Here is a 19,900-nt window from a genome sequence, read left to right as displayed (position 1 = left end):
CAGGAGATAGACTAGTGTCCTGTCCAGGGGGTGTACTGTACATCAAGCTGTCTCACTACAGAAACAGGAGATAGACTAGTGTCCTGTCCAGGGGGTGTCCTGCTGTCTCACTACAGAAACATGAGATATACTAGTGTCCTGTCCAGGGGGTGTACTGTACATCAAGCTGTCTCACTACAGAAACAGGAGATAGACTAGTGTCCTGTCCAGGGGGTGTACTGTACATCAAGCTGTCTCACTACAGAAACAGGAGATAGACTAGTGTCCTGTCCAGGGGGTGTCCTGCTGTCTCACTACAGAAACATGAGATAGACTAGTGTCCTGTCCAGGGGGTGTACTGTACATCAAGCCGTCTCACTACAGAAACAGGAGATAGACTAGTGTCCTGTCCAGGGGGTGTACTGTACATCAAGCTGTCTCACTACAGAAACAGGAGATAGACTAGTGTCCTGTCCAGGGGGTGTACTGTACATCAAGCCGTCTCACTACAGAAACAGGAGATAGACTAGTGTCCTGTCCAGGGGGTGTACTGTACATCAAGCTGTCTCACTACAGAAACAGGAGACAGACTAGTGTCCTGTCCAGGGGGTGTACTGTACATCAAGCTGCCTCACTACAGAAACAGGAGATAGACTAGTGTCCTGTCCAGGGGGTGTCCTGCTGTCTCACTACAGAAACAGGAGATAGACTAGTGTCCTGTCCAGGGGGTGTACTGTACATCAAGCTGTCTCACTACAGAAACAGGAGATAGACTAGTGTCCTGTCCAGGGGGTGTACTGTACATCAAGCTGTCTCACTACAGAAACATGAGATATACTAGTGTCCTGTCCAGGGGGTGTACTGTACATCAAGCTGTCTCACTACAGAAACAGGAGATAGACTAGTGTCCTGTCCAGGGGGTGTCCTGCTGTCTCACTACAGAAACATGAGATATACTAGTGTCCTGTCCAGGGGGTGTACTGTACATCAAGCTGTCTCACTACAGAAACAGGAGATAGACTAGTGTCCTGTCCAGGGGGTGTCCTGCTGTCTCACTACAGAAACATGAGATAGACTAGTGTCCTGTCCAGGGGGTGTACTGTACATCAAGCTGTCTCACTACAGAAACAGGAGATAGACTAGTGTCCTGTCCAGGGGGTGTACTGGTACATCAAGCTGTCTCACTACAGAAACAGGAGATAGACTAGTGTCCTGTCGAGGGGGTGTACTGTACATCAAGCTGTCTCACTACAGAAACAGGAGATAGACTAGTGTCCTGTCCAGGGGGTGTACTGTACATCAAGCTGTCTCACTACAGAAACAGGAGATAGACTAGTGTCCTGTCCAGGGGGTGTCTTGCTGTCTCACTACAGAAACATGAGATAGACTAGTGTCCTGTCCAGGGGGTGTACTGTACATCAAGCTGTCTCACTACAGAAACAGGAGATAGACTAGTGTCCTGTCCAGGGGGTGTACTGGTACATCAAGCTGTCTCACTACAGAAACAGGAGATAGACTAGTGTCCTGTCCAGGGGGTGTACTGTACATCAAGCTGTCTCACTACAGAAACAGGAGATAGACTAGTGTCCTGTCCAGGGGGTGTACTGTACATCAAGCTGTCTCACTACAGAAACAGGAGATAGACTAGTGTCCTGTCCAGGGGGTGTCCTGCTGTCTCACTACAGAAACATGAGATATACTAGTGTCCTGTCCAGGGGGTGTACTGTACATCAAGCTGTCTCACTACAGAAACAGGAGACAGACTAGTGTCCTGTCCAGGGGGTGTACTGTACATCAAGCTGTCTCACTACAGAAACAGGAGATATACTAGTGTCCTGTCCAGGGGGTGTACTGTACATCAAGCCGTCTCACTACAGAAACAGGAGATAGACTAGTGTCCTGTCCAGGGGGTGTACTGTACATCAAGCTGTCTCACTACAGAAACAGGAGACAGACTAGTGTCCTGTCCAGGGGGTGTACTGTACATCAAGCTGTCTCACTACAGAAACAGGAGATAGACTAGTGTCCTGTCCAGGGGGTGTACTGTACATCAAGCTGTCTCACTACAGAAACAGGAGATAGACTAGTGTCCTGTCGAGGGGGTGTACTGTACATCAAGCTGTCTCACTACAGAAACAGGAGATAGACTAGTGTCCTGTCCAGGGGGTGTACTGTACATCAAGCTGTCTCACTACAGAAACAGGAGAGAGACTAGTGTCCTGTCCAGGGGGTGTCCTGCTGTCTCACTACAGAAACATGAGATATACTAGTGTCCTGTCCAGGGGGTGTACTGTACATCAAGCTGTCTCACTACAGAAACAGGAGATAGACTAGTGTCCTGTCCAGGGGGTGTCCTGCTGTCTCACTACAGAAACATGAGATATACTAGTGTCCTGTCCAGGGGGTGTACTGTACATCAAGCTGTCTCACTACAGAAACAGGAGACAGACTAGTGTCCTGTCCAGGGGGTGTACTGTACATCAAGCTGTCTCACTACAGAAACAGGAGATAGACTAGTGTCCTGTCCAGGGGGTGTCCTGCTGTCTCACTACAGAAACATGAGATATACTAGTGTCCTGTCCAGGGGGTGTACTGTACATCAAGCTGTCTCACTACAGAAACAGGAGATAGACTAGTGTCCTGTCCAGGGGGTGTCCTGCTGTCTCACTACAGAAACATGAGATATACTAGTGTCCTGTCCAGGGGGTGTACTGTACATCAAGCTGTCTCACTACAGAAACAGGAGACAGACTAGTGTCCTGTCCAGGGGGTGTACTGTACATCAAGCTGTCTCACTACAGAAACAGGAGATAGACTAGTGTCCTGTCCAGGGGGTGTCCTGCTGTCTCACTACAGAAACATGAGATATACTAGTGTCCTGTCCAGGGGGTGTACTGTACATCAAGCTGTCTCACTACAGAAACAGGAGACAGACTAGTGTCCTGTCCAGGGGGTGTACTGTACATCAAGCTGTCTCACTACAGAAACAGGAGATAGACTAGTGTCCTGTCCAGGGGGTGTACTGTACATCAAGCCGTCTCACTACAGAAACAGGAGATAGACTAGTGTCCTGTCCAGGGGGTGTACTGTACATCAAGCTGTCTCACTACAGAAACAGGAGACAGACTAGTGTCCTGTCCAGGGGGTGTACTGTACATCAAGCTGTCTCACTACAGAAACAGGAGATAGACTAGTGTCCTGTCCAGGGGGTGTACTGTACATCAAGCTGTCTCACTACAGAAACAGGAGATAGACTAGTGTCCTGTCCAGGGGGTGTACTGTACATCAAGCTGTCTCACTACAGAAACAGGAGATAGACTAGTGTCCTGTCCAGGGGGTGTACTGTACATCAAGCTGTCTCACTACAGAAACAGGAGATAGACTAGTGTCCTGTCCAGGGGGTGTACTGTACATCAAGCTGTCTCACTACAGAAACAGGAGATAGACTAGTGTCCTGTCCAGGGGGTGTACTGTACATCAAGCTGTCTCACTACAGAAACATGAGATATACTAGTGTCCTGTCCAGGGGGTGTACTGTACATCAAGCTGTCTCACTACAGAAACAGGAGATAGACTAGTGTCCTGTCCAGGGGGTGTCCTGATGTCTCACTACAGAAACATGAGATAGACTAGTGTCCTGTCCAGGGGGTGTACTGTACATCAAGCTGTCTCACTACAGAAACAGGAGATAGACTAGTGTCCTGTCCAGGGGGTGTACTGGTACATCAAGCTGTCTCACTACAGAAACAGGAGATAGACTAGTGTCCTGTCCAGGGGGTGTACTGTACATCAAGCTGTCTCACTACAGAAACAGGAGATAGACTAGTGTCCTGTCCAGGGGGTGTCCTGCTGTCTCACTACAGAAACATGAGATATACTAGTGTCCTGTCCAGGGGGTGTACTGTACATCAAGCTGTCTCACTACAGAACCAGGAGATAAACTAGTGTCCTGTCCAGGGGGTGTACTGGTACATCAAGCTGTCTCACTACAGAAACAGGAGATAGACTAGTGTCCTGTCCAGGGGGTGTACTGTACATCAAGCTGTCTCACTACAGAAACAGGAGATAGACTAGTGTCCTGTCCAGGGGGTGTCCTGCTGTCTCACTACAGAAACATGAGATAGACTAGTGTCCTGTCCAGGGGGTGTACTGTACATCAAGCCGTCTCACTACAGAAACAGGAGATAGACTAGTGTCCTGTCGAGGGGGTGTACTGTACATCAAGCTGTCTCACTACAGAAACAGGAGATAGACTAGTGTCCTGTCCAGGGGGTGTACTGTACATCAAGCTGTCTCACTACAGAAACAGGAGATAGACTAGTGTCCTGTCCAGGGGGTGTCCTGCTGTCTCACTACCGAAACATGAGATAGACTAGTGTCCTGTCCAGGGGGTGTACTGTACATCAAGCCGTCTCACTACAGAAACAGGAGATAGACTAGTGTCCTGTCCAGGGGGTGTACTGTACATCAAGCTGTCTCACTACAGAAACAGGAGACAGACTAGTGTCCTGTCCAGGGGGTGTACTGTACATCAAGCTGCCTCACTACAGAAACAGGAGATAGACTAGTGTCCTGTCCAGGGGGTGTCCTGCTGTCTCACTACAGAAACAGGAGATAGACTAGTGTCCTGTCCAGGGGGTGTACTGTACATCAAGCTGTCTCACTACAGAAACAGGAGATAGACTAGTGTCCTGTCCAGGGGGTGTACTGTACATCAAGCTGTCTCACTACAGAAACATGAGATATACTAGTGTCCTGTCCAGGGGGTGTACTGTACATCAAGCTGTCTCACTACAGAAACAGGAGATAGACTAGTGTCCTGTCCAGAGGGTGTCCTGCTGTCTCACTACAGAAACATGAGATATACTAGTGTCCTGTCCAGGGGGTGTACTGTACATCAAGCTGTCTCACTACAGAAACAGGAGATAGACTAGTGTCCTGTCCAGGGGGTGTCCTGCTGTCTCACTACAGAAACATGAGATAGACTAGTGTCCTGTCCAGGGGGTGTACTGTACATCAAGCTGTCTCGACTACAGAAACAGGAGATAGACTAGTGTCCTGTCCAGGGGGTGTACTGGTACATCAAGCTGTCTCACTACAGAAACAGGAGATAGACTAGTGTCCTGTCGAGGGGGTGTACTGTACATCAAGCTGTCTCACTACAGAAACAGGAGATAGACTAGTGTCCTGTCCAGGGGGTGTACTGTACATCAAGCTGTCTCACTACAGAAACAGGAGACAGACTAGTGTCCTGTCCAGGGGGTGTACTGTACATCAAGCTGTCTCACTACAGAAACAGGAGATAGACTAGTGTCCTGTCCAGGGGGTGTCCTGCTGTCTCACTACAGAAACATGAGATATACTAGTGTCCTGTCCAGGGGGTGTACTGTACATCAAGCTGTCTCACTACAGAAACAGGAGATAGACTAGTGTCCTGTCCAGGGGGTGTCCTGCTGTCTCACTACAGAAACATGAGATAGACTAGTGTCCTGTCCAGGGGGTGTACTGTACATCAAGCTGTCTCACTACAGAAACAGGAGATAGACTAGTGTCCTGTCCAGGGGGTGTACTGGTACATCAAGCTGTCTCACTACAGAAACAGGAGATAGACTAGTGTCCTGTCCAGGGGGTGTACTGTACATCAAGCTGTCTCACTACAGAAACAGGAGATAGACTAGTGTCCTGTCCAGGGGGTGTACTGTACATCAAGCTGTCTCACTACAGAAACAGGAGATAGACTAGTGTCCTGTCCAGGGGGTGTCCTGCTGTCTCACTACAGAAACATGAGATATACTAGTGTCCTGTCCAGGGGGTGTACTGTACATCAAGCTGTCTCACTACAGAAACAGGAGACAGACTAGTGTCCTGTCCAGGGGGTGTACTGTACATCAAGCTGTCTCACTACAGAAACAGGAGATATACTAGTGTCCTGTCCAGGGGGTGTACTGTACATCAAGCCGTCTCACTACAGAAACAGGAGATAGACTAGTGTCCTGTCCAGGGGGTGTACTGTACATCAAGCTGTCTCACTACAGAAACAGGAGACAGACTAGTGTCCTGTCCAGGGGGTGTACTGTACATCAAGCTGTCTCACTACAGAAACAGGAGATAGACTAGTGTCCTGTCCAGGGGGTGTACTGTACATCAAGCTGTCTCACTACAGAAACAGGAGATAGACTAGTGTCCTGTCCAGGGGGTGTACTGTACATCAAGCTGTCTCACTACAGAAACAGGAGATAGACTAGTGTCCTGTCCAGGGGGTGTACTGTACATCAAGCTGTCTCACTACAGAAACAGGAGATAGACTAGTGTCCTGTCCAGGGGGTGTACTGTACATCAAGCTGTCTCACTACAGAAACAGGAGATAGACTAGTGTCCTGTCCAGGGGGTGTACTGTACATCAAGCTGTCTCACTACAGAAACATGAGATATACTAGTGTCCTGTCCAGGGGGTGTACTGTACATCAAGCTGTCTCACTACAGAAACAGGAGATAGACTAGTGTCCTGTCCAGGGGGTGTCCTGCTGTCTCACTACAGAAACATGAGATAGACTAGTGTCCTGTCCAGGGGGTGTACTGTACATCAAGCTGTCTCACTACAGAAACAGGAGATAGACTAGTGTCCTGTCCAGGGGGTGTACTGGTACATCAAGCTGTCTCACTACAGAAACAGGAGATAGACTAGTGTCCTGTCCAGGGGGTGTACTGTACATCAAGCTGTCTCACTACAGAAACAGGAGATAGACTAGTGTCCTGTCCAGGGGGTGTACTGTACATCAAGCTGTCTCACTACAGAAACAGGAGATAGACTAGTGTCCTGTCCAGGGGGTGTCCTGCTGTCTCACTACAGAAACATGAGATATACTAGTGTCCTGTCCAGGGGGTGTACTGTACATCAAGCTGTCTCACTACAGAACCAGGAGATAAACTAGTGTCCTGTCCAGGGGGTGTACTGGTACATCAAGCTGTCTCACTACAGAAACAGGATAGACTAGTGTCCTGTCCAGGGGGTGTACTGTACATCAAGCTGTCTCACTACAGAAACAGGAGATAGACTAGTGTCCTGTCCAGGGGGTGTCCTGCTGTCTCACTACAGAAACATGAGATATACTAGTGTCCTGTCCAGGGGGTGTACTGTACATCAAGCTGTCTCACTACAGAAACAGGAGATAGACTAGTGTCCTGTCCAGGGGGTGTCCTGCTGTCTCACTGAAACATGAGATAGACTAGTGTCCTGTCCAGGGGGTGTACTGTACATCAAGCTGTCTCACTACAGAAACAGGAGATAGACTAGTGTCCTGTCCAGGGGGTGTACTGGTACATCAAGCTGTCTCACTACAGAAACAGGAGATAGACTAGTGTCCTGTCGAGGGGGTGTACTGTACATCAAGCTGTCTCACTACAGAAACAGGAGATAGACTAGTGTCCTGTCCAGGGGGTGTCCTGCTGTCTCACTACAGAAACATGAGATAGACTAGTGTCCTGTCCAGGGGGTGTACTGTACATCAAGCCGTCTCACTACAGAAACAGGAGATAGACTAGTGTCCTGTCCAGGGGGTGTACTGTACATCAAGCTGTCTCACTACAGAAACAGGAGATAGACTAGTGTCCTGTCCAGGGGGTGTACTGTACATCAAGCTGTCTCACTACAGAAACAGGAGATAGACTAGTGTCCTGTCCAGGGGGTGTCCTGCTGTCTCACTACAGAAACATGAGATAGACTAGTGTCCTGTCCAGGGGGTGTACTGTACATCAAGCTGTCTCACTACAGAAACAGGAGATAGACTAGTGTCCTGTCCAGGGGGTATACTGTACATCAAGCTGTCTCACTACAGAAACAGGAGATAGACTAGTGTCCTGTCCAGGGGGTGTACTGTACATCAAGCTGTCTCACTACAGAACCAGGAGATAGACTAGTGTCCTGTCCAGGGGGTGTACTGTACATCAAGCCGTCTCACTACAGAAACAGGAGATAGACTAGTGTCCTGTCCAGGGGGTGTACTGTACATCAAGCTGTCTCACTACAGAAACAGGAGATAGACTAGTGTCCTGTCCAGGGGGTGTACTGTACATCAAGCTGTCTCACTACAGAAACAGGAGATAGACTAGTGTCCTGTCCAGGGGGTGTACTGTACATCAAGCTGTCTCACTACAGAAACAGGAGATAGACTAGTGTCCTGTCCAGGGGGTGTACTGCACATCAAGCTGTCTCACTACAGAAACAGGAGATAGACTAGTGTCCTGTCCAGGGGGTGTCCTGTACATCAAGCTGTCTCACTACAAGGTGCTAGAGAAACACACACAGACGGGGGCATTCCTGTGTTGCCTCTTCAGAAAGTTAAAGGACAATACTAATCACTGATGCATTTTGTTCATGTCATAATCTTGGGTAAATTAATACATTTTCTACTAAGTTCAATACAATTTTTTTATATTGTTGAATTTCGTCCGCGTTCTCAGCATGGCCGATTTTATAGTGCCCTATGGACAGTGATCAATTGAGTCCCAGATGGCACCCTGTCCCCTATATTCTCCCCATGGGCCCTGGTCAAAGGTAGTGCATGATTTAGGGTAGTGCACTATTTAGTGCCATTTGTAATTCTTGCTATTAATAGGGTGCCATTTGGGACGCATCTATCCTTACCTTGATGGTGTTTTTGATCTCCTCTAGCCGAGAGGTCAGGAAGGAGTTGACCCTCTCTAGTTCCAGCTGAGGCCACTCAAGCAGCCGACTAGCCTCTGGGTCCTCACCCTCCTCCCCGTCCACATCCCCCTCCTCCTGGCTGGGGAGGTCTGGGTCCTCATCCTCCTCCCCGTCCACATCCCCCTCCTCCTGGCTGGGGTGGTCTGGGTCTGGAGAGGTGGAGGGGGGGTCACTGCCAGCTTCCTCACCATCACCACTACCCGCCTGGGTCTGCTTCTCCTGAGGTGGGGAGAGAGAGAGACTGATGGTTAGACAGATAGCTAGAGAGACAGACAGATAGCTAGACAGACAGACAGGTGGTTAGACAGACAGACAGACAGACAGACAGATGGTTAGACAGACAGATAGCTAGACAGACAGATGGTTAGAGAGACAGACAGATGGTGAGACAGACAGACAGGCGGTTAGACAGACAGACAGGCGGTTAGACAGACAGACAGGCAGTTAGACAGACAGACAGGCAGTTAGACAGACAGACAGGCAGTTAGACAGACAGACAGACAGGCAGTTAGACAGACAGACAGGCAGTTAGACAGACAGACAGACAGGCAGTTAGACAGACAGACAGACGGTTAGACAGACAGACAGACAGGCGGTTAGATAGACAGACAGGCGGTTAGACAGACAGACAGGCAGTTAGACAGACAGACAGGCAGTTAGACAGACAGACAGACGGTTAGACAGACGGTTAGACAGACAGACAGGCAGTTAGACAGACGGTTAGACAGACAGACAGGCGGTTAGACAGACAGACAGGCGGTTAGACAGACAGACAGGCGGTTAGACAGACAGACAGGCGGTTAGACAGACAGACAGGCTGTTAGACAGACAGACAGGCGGTTAGACAGACAGACAGGCGGTTAGACAGACAGACAGGCGGTTAGACAGACAGACAGGCGGTTAGACAGACAGACAGGCGGTTAGACAGACAGACAGGCGGTTAGACAGACAGACAGGCGGTTAGACAGACAGACAGGCGGTTAGACAGACAGACAGATGGTTAGACAGACAGACGAGTACACAGACAGACAGGCGGTTAGACAGACAGACGAGTACACAGACAGAATACATGTAATTACAACTATGAAAATGTGGTTACTTTCCATTATAAATTCATTATTAGCATATAAACACTCAGGGTCCTGTCCAGGGGGTGTACTGTACATCAAGCTGTCTCACTACAGAAACAGGAGATAGACTAGTGTCCTGTCCAGGGGGTGTACTGTACATCAAGCTGCCTCACTACAGAAACAGGAGATAGACTAGTGTCCTGTCCAGGGGGTGGACTGTACATCAAGCTGTCTCACTACAGAAACAGGAGATAGACTAGTGTCCTGTCCAGGGGGTGGACTGTACATCAAGCTGTCTCACTACAGAAACAGGAGATAGACTAGTGTCCTGTCCAGGGGGTGTACTGTACATCAAGCTGTCTCACTACAGAAACAGGAGATAGACTAGTGTCCTGTCCAGGGGGTGTACTGTACATCAAGCTGTCTCACTACAGAAACAGGAGATAGACTAGTGTCCTGTCCAGGGGGTGTACTGTACATCAAGCTGTCTCACTACAGAAACAGGAGATAGACTAGTGTCCTGTCCAGGGGGTGTACTGGTACATCAAGCTGCCTCACTACAGAAACAGGAGATAGACTAGTGTCCTGTCCAGGGGGTGGACTGTACATCAAGCTGTCTCACTACAGAAACAGGAGATAGACTAGTGTCCTGTCCAGGGGGTGGACTGTACATCAAGCTGTCTCACTACAGAAACAGGAGATAGACTAGTGTCCTGTCCAGGGGATGTCCTGGTACATCAAGCTGTCTCACTACAGAAACAGGAGATAGACTAGTGTCCTGTCCAGGGGGTGTACTGGTACATCAAGCTGTCTCACTACAGAAACAGGAGATAGACTAGTGTCCTGTCCAGGGGGTGTACTGTACATCAAGCTGTCTCACTACAGAAACAGGAGATAGACTAGTGTCCTGTCCAGGGGGTGTACTGTACATCAAGCTGTCTCACTACAGAAACAGGAGATAGACTAGTGTCCTGTCCAGGGGGTGTACTGTACATCAAGCTGTCTCACTACAGAAACAGGAGATAGACTAGTGTCCTGTCCAGGGGGTGTACTGTACATCAAGCTGTCTCACTACAGAAACAGGAGATAGACTAGTGTCCTGTCCAGGGGGTGTACTGTACATCAAGCTGTCTCACTACAGAAACAGGAGATAGACTAGTGTCCTGTCCAGGGGGTGTACTGTACATCAAGCTGTCTCACTACAGAAACAGGAGATAGACTAGTGTCCTGTCCAGGGGGTGTCCTGTACATCAAGCTGCCTCACTACAGAAACAGGAGATAGACTAGTGTCCTGTCCAGGGGGTGTACTGTACATCAAGCTGTCTCACTACAGAAACAGGAGATAGACTAGTGTCCTGTCCATGGGGTGTACTGTACATCAAGCCGTCTCACTACAGAAACAGGAGATATACTAGTGTCCTGTCCAGGGGGTGTCCTGTACATCAAGCTGCCTCACTACAGAAACAGGAGATAGACTAGTGTCCTGTCCAGGGGGTGGACTGTACATCAAGCTGTCTCACTACAGAAACAGGCGATTACTAGAAATATTACGTACTACTTACACAAATACACATGTAGATGTTCCAAAGAAACACCAAACCGTTAAAGATGTATTAACTGATCTGTATTGCAGTATTCCCACCAGGTCATTTGACATCACCTTCTTCTTCTGTTTATGTCGCGCCCGCTTGGCAGCCTTAGCACTGTTGGCCGGTTTGTGCTCTGAGGAGTTGATGAAGTCCATCAGCTCGTCCACGTCTCGGTGGTCGATGGAGGTGGACACGGCCGGGTCAGACTCCCGTCTCTGGGGAAGACACTCCTCCTTACGACGCGTCAGACGGGACCGAAGCTTCTCACGGATCTCTGTGTAGTTGCGGCTGGTCGGAGCCGCCGGGGGCTGGAGGGAAGAGAGGACATGATCAGAGGAGAGAATTTCCTTCAATAGGATGCATTTCATTTCAATAACTTGCTCCCTTCCTTTGCCCTTGTTCACTCCCTTTCAGACATCTGAGAAGGCTGGACAGACCGTAACACGGCAGAAACTATCCAGTCATCTCAGATACAGGGGAAGGAACGGCAGAAGGGAGGGAGCATTTGGTGGATTGAAACCCAGCCACAATCTGATTTCTCTTTTTGTTGTTGTATGTTCATTGGCTGGAGAGAGACCAAGATGAAAGGTAGGAGAGAGAGTGCTGAAAGAGCAGTGGGTGGGATTCCAACCCATGCTGGCAGCAGTACATCTTACATGTGCTCCAGAGGCAGCTAAGACCGCACTAGACCACTCCCAGGTCACCTGATTTCACATTTAACAACCAATGGGTTTACATTCGGCCCCAACATGAACGCAATATGGCCAAGTGAAAAGTGCTCATAAATGCTATTACAATTACAATCCATTACTAAAGTGTGTCAAAGAACTCACAGGAGCAGAAGTCAAACATTACTTTTGTTACTCACTGTTTATATTGTTCATGCTTTTAATGCTATTTCAATAAATTAGCCAATTGTACCATACTATACATTAGGGCTGAGAATTTCCAGGGACCTCACGATTCTATACGTCTTGCAATTCGAGACTGCGATTTTATTGCGGTTCGACGTTCCAAACATACAGTGGGGAAAAAAAGTATTTAGTCAGCCACCAATTGTGCAAGTTCTCCCACTTAAAAAGATGAGAGAGGCCTGTAATTTTCATCATAGGTACACGTCAACTATGACAGACAAATTGAGAAAAAAAAATCCAGATCACATTGTAGGATTTTTTATGAATTTATTTGCAAATTATGGTGGAAAATAAGTATTTGGTCACCTACAAACAAGCAATATTTCTGGCTCTCACAGACCTGTAACTTCTTCTTTAAGAGGCTCCTCTGTCCTCCACTCGTTACCTGTTTGAACTTGTTATCAGTATAAAAGACACCTGTCCACAACCTCAAACAGTCACACTCCAAACTCCACTATGGCCAAGACCAAAGAGCTGTCAAAGGACACCAGAAACAAAATTGTAGACCTGCACCAGGCTGGGAAGACTGAATCTGCAATAGGTAAGCAGCTTGGTTTGAAAAAATCAACTGTGGGAGCAATTATTAGGAAATGGAAGACATACAAGACCACTGATAATCTCCCTCGATCTGGGGCTCCACGCAAGATCTCACCCCGTGGGGTCAAAATGATCACAAGAACGGTGAGCAAAAATCCCAGAACCACACGGGGGGACCTAGTGAATGACCTGCAGAGAGCTGGGACCAAAGTAACAAAGCCTACCATCAGTAACACACTACGCCGCCAGGGACTCAAATCCTGCAGTGCCAGACGTGTCCCCCTGCTTAAGCCAGTACATGTCCAGGCCCGTCTGAAGTTTGCTAGTGTGCATTTGGATGATCCAGAAGAGGATTGGGAGAATGTCATATGGTCGGATGAAACCAAAATAGAACTTTTTGGTAAAAACTCAACTCGCCGTGTTTGGAGGACAAAGAATGCTGAGTTGCATCCAAAGAACACCATACCTACTGTGAAGCATGGGGGTGGAAACATCATGCTTTGGGGCTGTTTTTCTGCAAAGGGACCAGGACGACTGATCCGTGTAAAGGAAAGAATGAATGGGGCCATGTATTGTGAGATTTTGAGTGAAAACCTCCTTCCATCAGCAAGGGCATTGAAGATGAAACGTGGCTGGGTCTTTCAGCATGACAATGATCCCAAACACACCGCCCGGGCAACGAAGGAGTGGCTTCGTAAGAAGCATTTCAAGGTCCTGGAGTGGCCTAGCCAGTCTCCAGATCTCAACCCCATAGAAAATCTTTGGAGGGAGTTGAAAGTCCGTGTTGCCCAGCGACAGCCCCAAAACATCACTGCTCTAGAGGAGATCTGCATGGAGGAATGGGCCAAAATACCAGCAACAGTGTGTGAAAACCTTGTGAAGACTTACAGAAAACGTTTGACCTGTGTCATTGCCAACAAAGGGTATATAATAAAGTATTGAGAAACTTTTGTTATTGACCAAATACTTATTTTCCACCATAATTTGCAAATAAATTCATTAAAAATCCTACAATGTGATTTTCTGGGAAAAAAAATCTCATTTTGTCTGTCATAGTTGACGTGTACCTATGATGAAAATTACAGGCCTCTCTCATCTTTTTAAGTGGGAGAACTTGCACAATTGGTGGCTGACTAAATACTTTTTTTCCCCACTGTATGACTCACCATATTGTGAAGCGACCTACGAGAACCCGTCGGATGTTGCGCCGACTCACTGTTGGGATAAAGCCAAATCTGTTTTTGTGGAAATTGTGATTTTGGTTGTTTTGGATACTTTAAAACCTTTTCTTTATTGTAATTAGCTAGCATGCTCAATGTGAAAACGCTAGCTCAAACTTCCCTGAGAGTGTCGCAGCTCACTTGGCCCTCTGTAGCTCAGCTGGTAGAGCGTGGCGCTTGTAACGCCAGGGTAGTGGGTTCGATCCCCGGGACCACCCCATACGTAAAAATGTATGCACGCATGACTGTAAGTCGCTTTGGATAAAAGCGTCTGCTAAATGGCATATTATATTTATTATTATTATTATTAAGATAACATGCTACAAGTCAATAAAGTCAGGCTGGTTTAGACACAGAATAATTAGCTGGCTAGTTAGTCATGTAGTAGTATAATGTTGTAATTTACAAATCAACAATGTAGTTATGAGTCAAGTGGGTCGGATTTTCATTTTGTCTACAAGTTGCCGTACACCGGCGCTATCGTTCATACGAGGTTCACACTTACTTCTGATGTTGCTTGATCAGATGGTCAAAATGACACGAAAAGTCAACTAAATATATGAACAGTATTGCAGTAATTTCAGCAGTTCAGAATTATTTAGATTTTAGGTAGCAAAGCAATTCATATCCTATCTTTAATTTGCTGTCATTATCTGTCATTTTGAGCCGCAACCCATTTCTTTGCTAGCCCTGGCAGTTCCCCTCAAAGATGGAAAAGTATTGGATAGAACAGTTACACCAATCCACTGCTTTTGATCTTTGAGGGGGGTGAGAACGAGTGCACAGGGGATTGGGCTCCTGTCATCGTAGCCCACCCAGTCTCTTTCTAGTTAGTCAATCAATCATGTCGAAGCTGACTTCTCAGATAAATAGCCATGCTGCTTGTTGCATTGAGTTACTCTTCATTACTTTGAGCTGACAGCTCTGGGTCACCGTTTAATCAAGGATTATTTTATATGATCGTCTGTCACCTCATCATGGATGGAGATGACAGCATCTTCAACGAGGAACAAGCAAGGTATGTTATGCTAGTTAGCTAGTTAGTTAGCTAGTTAAGTACACCACGTCATATACATGCTCAAATGCATCTGTGGGGCTGCTTCTATTGGTCAAACTAAACAGGCATTGAAACTCCGCAGAACATAAGGCTTGCTATTCGAAATAAAAACACAGACTATGATATTTTGCGCCACTGCATCGAAGCCAACCATGGCTCACCTTCCTCCCTGCGCTTTGTAACCATAGAAGACGTCCACATTTCACCAAGAGGAGGTGACATCGTACGTACACTAAAACGAGGCATTCTGGCAGTACTCCTTAGACACTGCGGATCCTAAGGGGCAGTACTCCTTAGACACTGTGGATCCTAATGGGCAGTACTCCTTAGACACTGCGGATCCTAAGGGGCAGTACTCCTTAGACACTGTGGATCCTAATGGGCAGTACTCCTTAGACACTGTGGATCCTAAGGGGCAGTACTCCTTAGACACTGTGGATCCTAAGGGGCAGTACTCCTTAGACACTGTGGATCCTAAGGGGCAGTACTCCTTAGACACTGTGGATCCTAAGGGGCAGTACTCCTTAGACACTGTGGATCCTAAGGGGCAGTACTCCTTAGACACTGTGGATCCTAAGGGGCAGTACTCCTTAGACACTGTGGATCCTAAGGGGCAGTACTCCTTAGACACTGTGGATCCTAAGGGGCAGTACTCCTTAGTCACTGTGGATCCTAAATGGGCAGTACTCCTTAGACACTGTGGATCCTAAGGGGCAGTACTCCTTAGACACTGTGGATCCTAAGGGGCAGTACTCCTTAGTCACTGTGGATCCTAAGGGGCAGTACTCCTTAGTCACTGTGGATCCTAAATGGGCAGTACTCCTTAGACACTGTGGATCCTAAGGGGCAGTACTCCTTAGACACTGTGGATCCTAAGGGGCTAAGCGATGATGTTTGACTGTCCTCGTTTCTATAAATGTTGTAGCATTGATGTTTTGGGTCTCTGTGTCTCCTGATTCACAGACACCCAAATATCACTTATGTATATTTTGACACGAGACCCAAATATCACTTATGTGTATTTTGACACGGCCTATTGGTTAACCAGACACTATCTCTTAGTAGTATTTTGATAATTTAACATTGTTCTTCTCTTGCATTGTTGTGTCATAATGGCCACTAGGCTAGAAATAGGAGCCAAGTGCAATGGTCAGGTCACTGAGGAAGACGTCAGCTTGACGTCGAAACGTCAGTCACCTGTTCACATCCTAGGTCTGGGCAATATATCAAATTAATTTAATTCATTTGAATATATATGTTTTTGCGCGATATACCAAATGCCTGTATCGCAGAATCTATTTTTTGTTGTTGTATTTTTCGTTTTTATGAGCGTTTGTCGGTTTATTCTCATGTTGTCTTTTTGGACAGATTTAGCCGAGAGTGAAACCTCTCGCTTCTCCTCTTTCTCCCAAGCCCCTAACACTCACAACAACAAAGATGAGAGACCACTTTCTTCCACTCTGACAAATGGTTTCAAATCGCTATTTGCATTTGAGGTTTGGTCCAACAGAATTGGTCATATGGACACCAAAACACATTGAGACATTACATTTACCGTAATAGAGGAGAAGTTAACCTTCCGAACCATATCCTGTTTATGTTTCAACTCTTCAAATTTAGAGCAGAGCAGACGCTACTAAAACGGATGTACCAACGAACATTCACTCTGGAAAATGTATGCTCAGTTTGTCGCGCACGTATTATGGTACCACGTATCGCTAGCAGAATTTCTGTCAAATAAAAGTTTGTTATACTAGCTGTTTAGTCTGTGTTTTTATAAAATGTGCAATAAGCATAAAACGATTCAATAAGGAATTGACAACTCGTTCTCATTCTGTGAAATAAGGCAGGCCTCTTGATTTCAACATCTGAGCAAAGTGGACAGGCTAGCATGCTGTTCAATCAGTTGGAGACGGACAGAAGGTTGTGTTCATAACAATTCAACTGGTTTGCTTTTTTAGCTGAATTCAGAGCTTGTGACATTATACCCAGATCCAAGTTGGCTAAACTTGAAATATTAAGTTTAGCTGGCTACTCACTAGCACGTGGGCTTGTGTTTAGGAGAAAGTTTATGAGACCGGTGTTCATTTTCTATAATGTCTGCTACATTATTAGTGAATGTGCATTATGCATGGTTCTGGTTAAATTTGGAACAAAAAGGGAAATGTTATAGCCAGACTTGAAAGCCAGATAAGTGATTATTGCAACAACAACAAAAAGCAGGTAAAACTATTTTGATAAAATAATTACATTATTAGTGGGTCTTATGGTTTTGGAAGGCATGTATTCAGCCTAGGTATAATTTCACAAGCTCTGAATTCATTAGATTATTGCAGACTGTTTTAAACACAGTGTATTTGACCATTAATTGTACAACACAGCTTATTTCTACAGTAGTGTATTATAAAAATCTAGATCTCGTGAATCGCTATCCCATCCTGTACAACGGACTACAGTGAGCTCTATCCCATCCTGTACAACGGACTACAGTGAGCTAAAAGAAAAGCAATCTACTTTTTTTTGCCGAGTGCTCCAACTCATGTTTTTGGCCCGTCACACAGTGCATTAGCTAGACTTGATCAAGTATCAGGCCTTCGCTACCTGCCTCTACTTTGTAGTATTGTTCAAGGTAGGCTATAGCCACAGTACTATTGAATACATTTTAGTCATTTTAGCAGACGCTCTTATCCAGAGCGACTTACAGTTAGTGAGTGCATACATTTTTCATACTGGCCCCCCGTGGGAATCGAACCCACAACCCTGGCGTCGCAAACGCCATGCTCTACCAACTGAGCTACAGGCTGCTATAGTTAACGCTAGCCTAAATGTTTCACTGCCTATTTCACCAGCCATGGTATTTTTCATCCCTGTATCACACAAAACAAATTAGCTAGCTAACAAGTGAATGTTGATTCACTGAAAGAGAGGGAGATGAGAGAAAGCGGTTTGAAGAGAACCCCTTCTTTATGTATGTGTTTTAAAACATTTGGGTCTCCGTGACAATTGACTTTATTGTGGACCTAAATAAATAAGACTGGTAAAGCACTGAAACATGTTTTTCCCCTCAGGGTTAGATGGTGAAGGGAATGGGCAGGCTTGTGGATCTGGTGCCCAGCACCGGATCCAAGGTGGCTGTCACCATGGGGCACTCGGCTCAGGTAAGAATGAAAACCTAGTAGTTTGTGTTTCTCTGTGTTAGAGATCTCTTTGCAACACGTCAACTGTGAAGTGGCGACTCCGGGATGCTGACCTTCTAGGCAGAGTTGCAAAGAAAAAGTCCAGTGTTTGTGTTCTTTTGCCCATCTTAATCTTTTATTTTTATTGGCCAGTCTGAGATATGACTTTTTATCTGCAACTCTGTCTAGAAGGCCAGCATCCCAGAGTCGCCTCTTCATTGTTGACGTTGAGACTGGCGTTTTGCGGGTACTATTTAATGAAGCTGCCAGTTGAGGACCTGTGAGGCGTCTGTTTCTCAAACCTCTATGTAGATATTCCATTTAAAAAATCTGCCGTTTCCAGCTACAATAGCCATTTACAACATTAACAATGTCTAAACTGTATTTCTAATCAATTTGATGTTATTTTAAAATGGACAACATTTTTTGATTTTCTTTCAAAAACAAGGACATTTCTAAGTGACCCCAAACTTTTGAACGATAGTGTATATTTATCTATTACTGTACAGTGTAATCATTAGTTCTAGTAATGAGTATTTAATGCATCAATACCAGCAGTTACTGCTTTATAAATAATAACTCATGACAATCTGTTCTGAAACAAATCAAGCTGCGGAGTTCTTCTCTCATGCCTCATCGGAATTAGAAAACAACGTAACAAATCTTAGCAGTTTTTTACTTTTTGGCTTTGGTGAACTTTAAAAGCTCATAACTCGGGTTCTGATAAATAAATCTGTGATTTAAAAAAAAAATATGGATTTGGAACAGTTTGTAGTTTTCAGAAATATATATTTCACGATGTGAAGGGTTTCCCTAGGGCCGCCCCATGTCTGCTGCACAAGGTCGAGAGAGCCATGATTAAAACTACACTGCTCAAAAAAATAAAGGGAACACTAAAATAACACATCCTAGATCTGAATGAATGAAATAATCTTATGAAATACTTTTTTCTTTACATAGTTGAATGTGCTGACAACAAAATCACACAAAAATTATCAATGGAAATCAAATTTATCGACCCATGGAGGTCTGGATTTGGAGTCACCCTCAAAATTAAAGCGGAAAACCACACTACAGGCTGATCCAACTTTGATGTAATGTCCTTAAAACAAGTCAAAATGAGGCTCAGTAGTGTGTGTGGCCTCCACGTGCCTGTATGACCTCCCTACAACGCCTGGGCATGCTCCTGATGATGTGGCGGATGGTCTCCTGCGGGATCTCCTCCCAGACCTGGACTAAAGCATCCGCCAACTCCTGGACAGTCTGTGGTGCAACGTGGCGTTGGTGGATGGAGCGAGACATGATGTCCCAGATGTGCTCAATTGGATTCAGGTCTGGGGAACGGGCGGGCCAGTCCATAGCATCAATGCCTTCCTCTTGCAGGAACTGCTGACACACTCCAGCCACATGAGGTCTAGCATTGTCTTGCATTAGGAGGAACCCAGGGCCAACCGCACCAGCATATGGTCTCACAAGGGGTCTGAGGATCTCATCTCGGTACCTAGTGGCAGTCAGGCTACCTCTGGCGAGCACATGGAGGGCTGTGCGGCCCCCCAAAGAAATGCCACCCCACACCATGACTGACCCACCGCCAAACCGGTCATGCTGGAGGATGTTGCAGGCAGCAGAACGTTCTCCACGGCGTCTCCAGACT

The 19,900-nt window shown here is 46.5% G+C and overlaps 1 protein-coding gene across 1 annotated transcript in view; it reads right to left on the bottom strand.

Moving 5' to 3' along the window:
• Positions 1–19,900, bottom strand: part of LOC311115329 (protein FAM193B-like) — a 45,098-nt gene that overhangs the window by 9,903 nt on the left and 15,295 nt on the right. Inside the window, exons 7-8 of the mRNA XM_084190521.1 lie at positions 11,414–11,650; positions 8,624–8,902 (exon numbers count right to left, since the gene is read on the bottom strand). Coding sequence (XP_084046647.1) covers positions 8,624–8,902; positions 11,414–11,650 — 516 coding nt within the window. The remainder of the gene's footprint in view (positions 1–8,623; positions 8,903–11,413; positions 11,651–19,900) is intronic.

Source organism: Coregonus lavaretus, assembly GCF_964263955.1.
Source record: "Coregonus lavaretus genome assembly, contig: HAP1_SCAFFOLD_760, whole genome shotgun sequence".
In the NCBI taxonomy this organism is placed as follows: domain Eukaryota; kingdom Metazoa; phylum Chordata; class Actinopteri; order Salmoniformes; family Salmonidae; genus Coregonus; species Coregonus lavaretus.
This window is presented reverse-complemented; position numbering and strand designations above follow the sequence as displayed.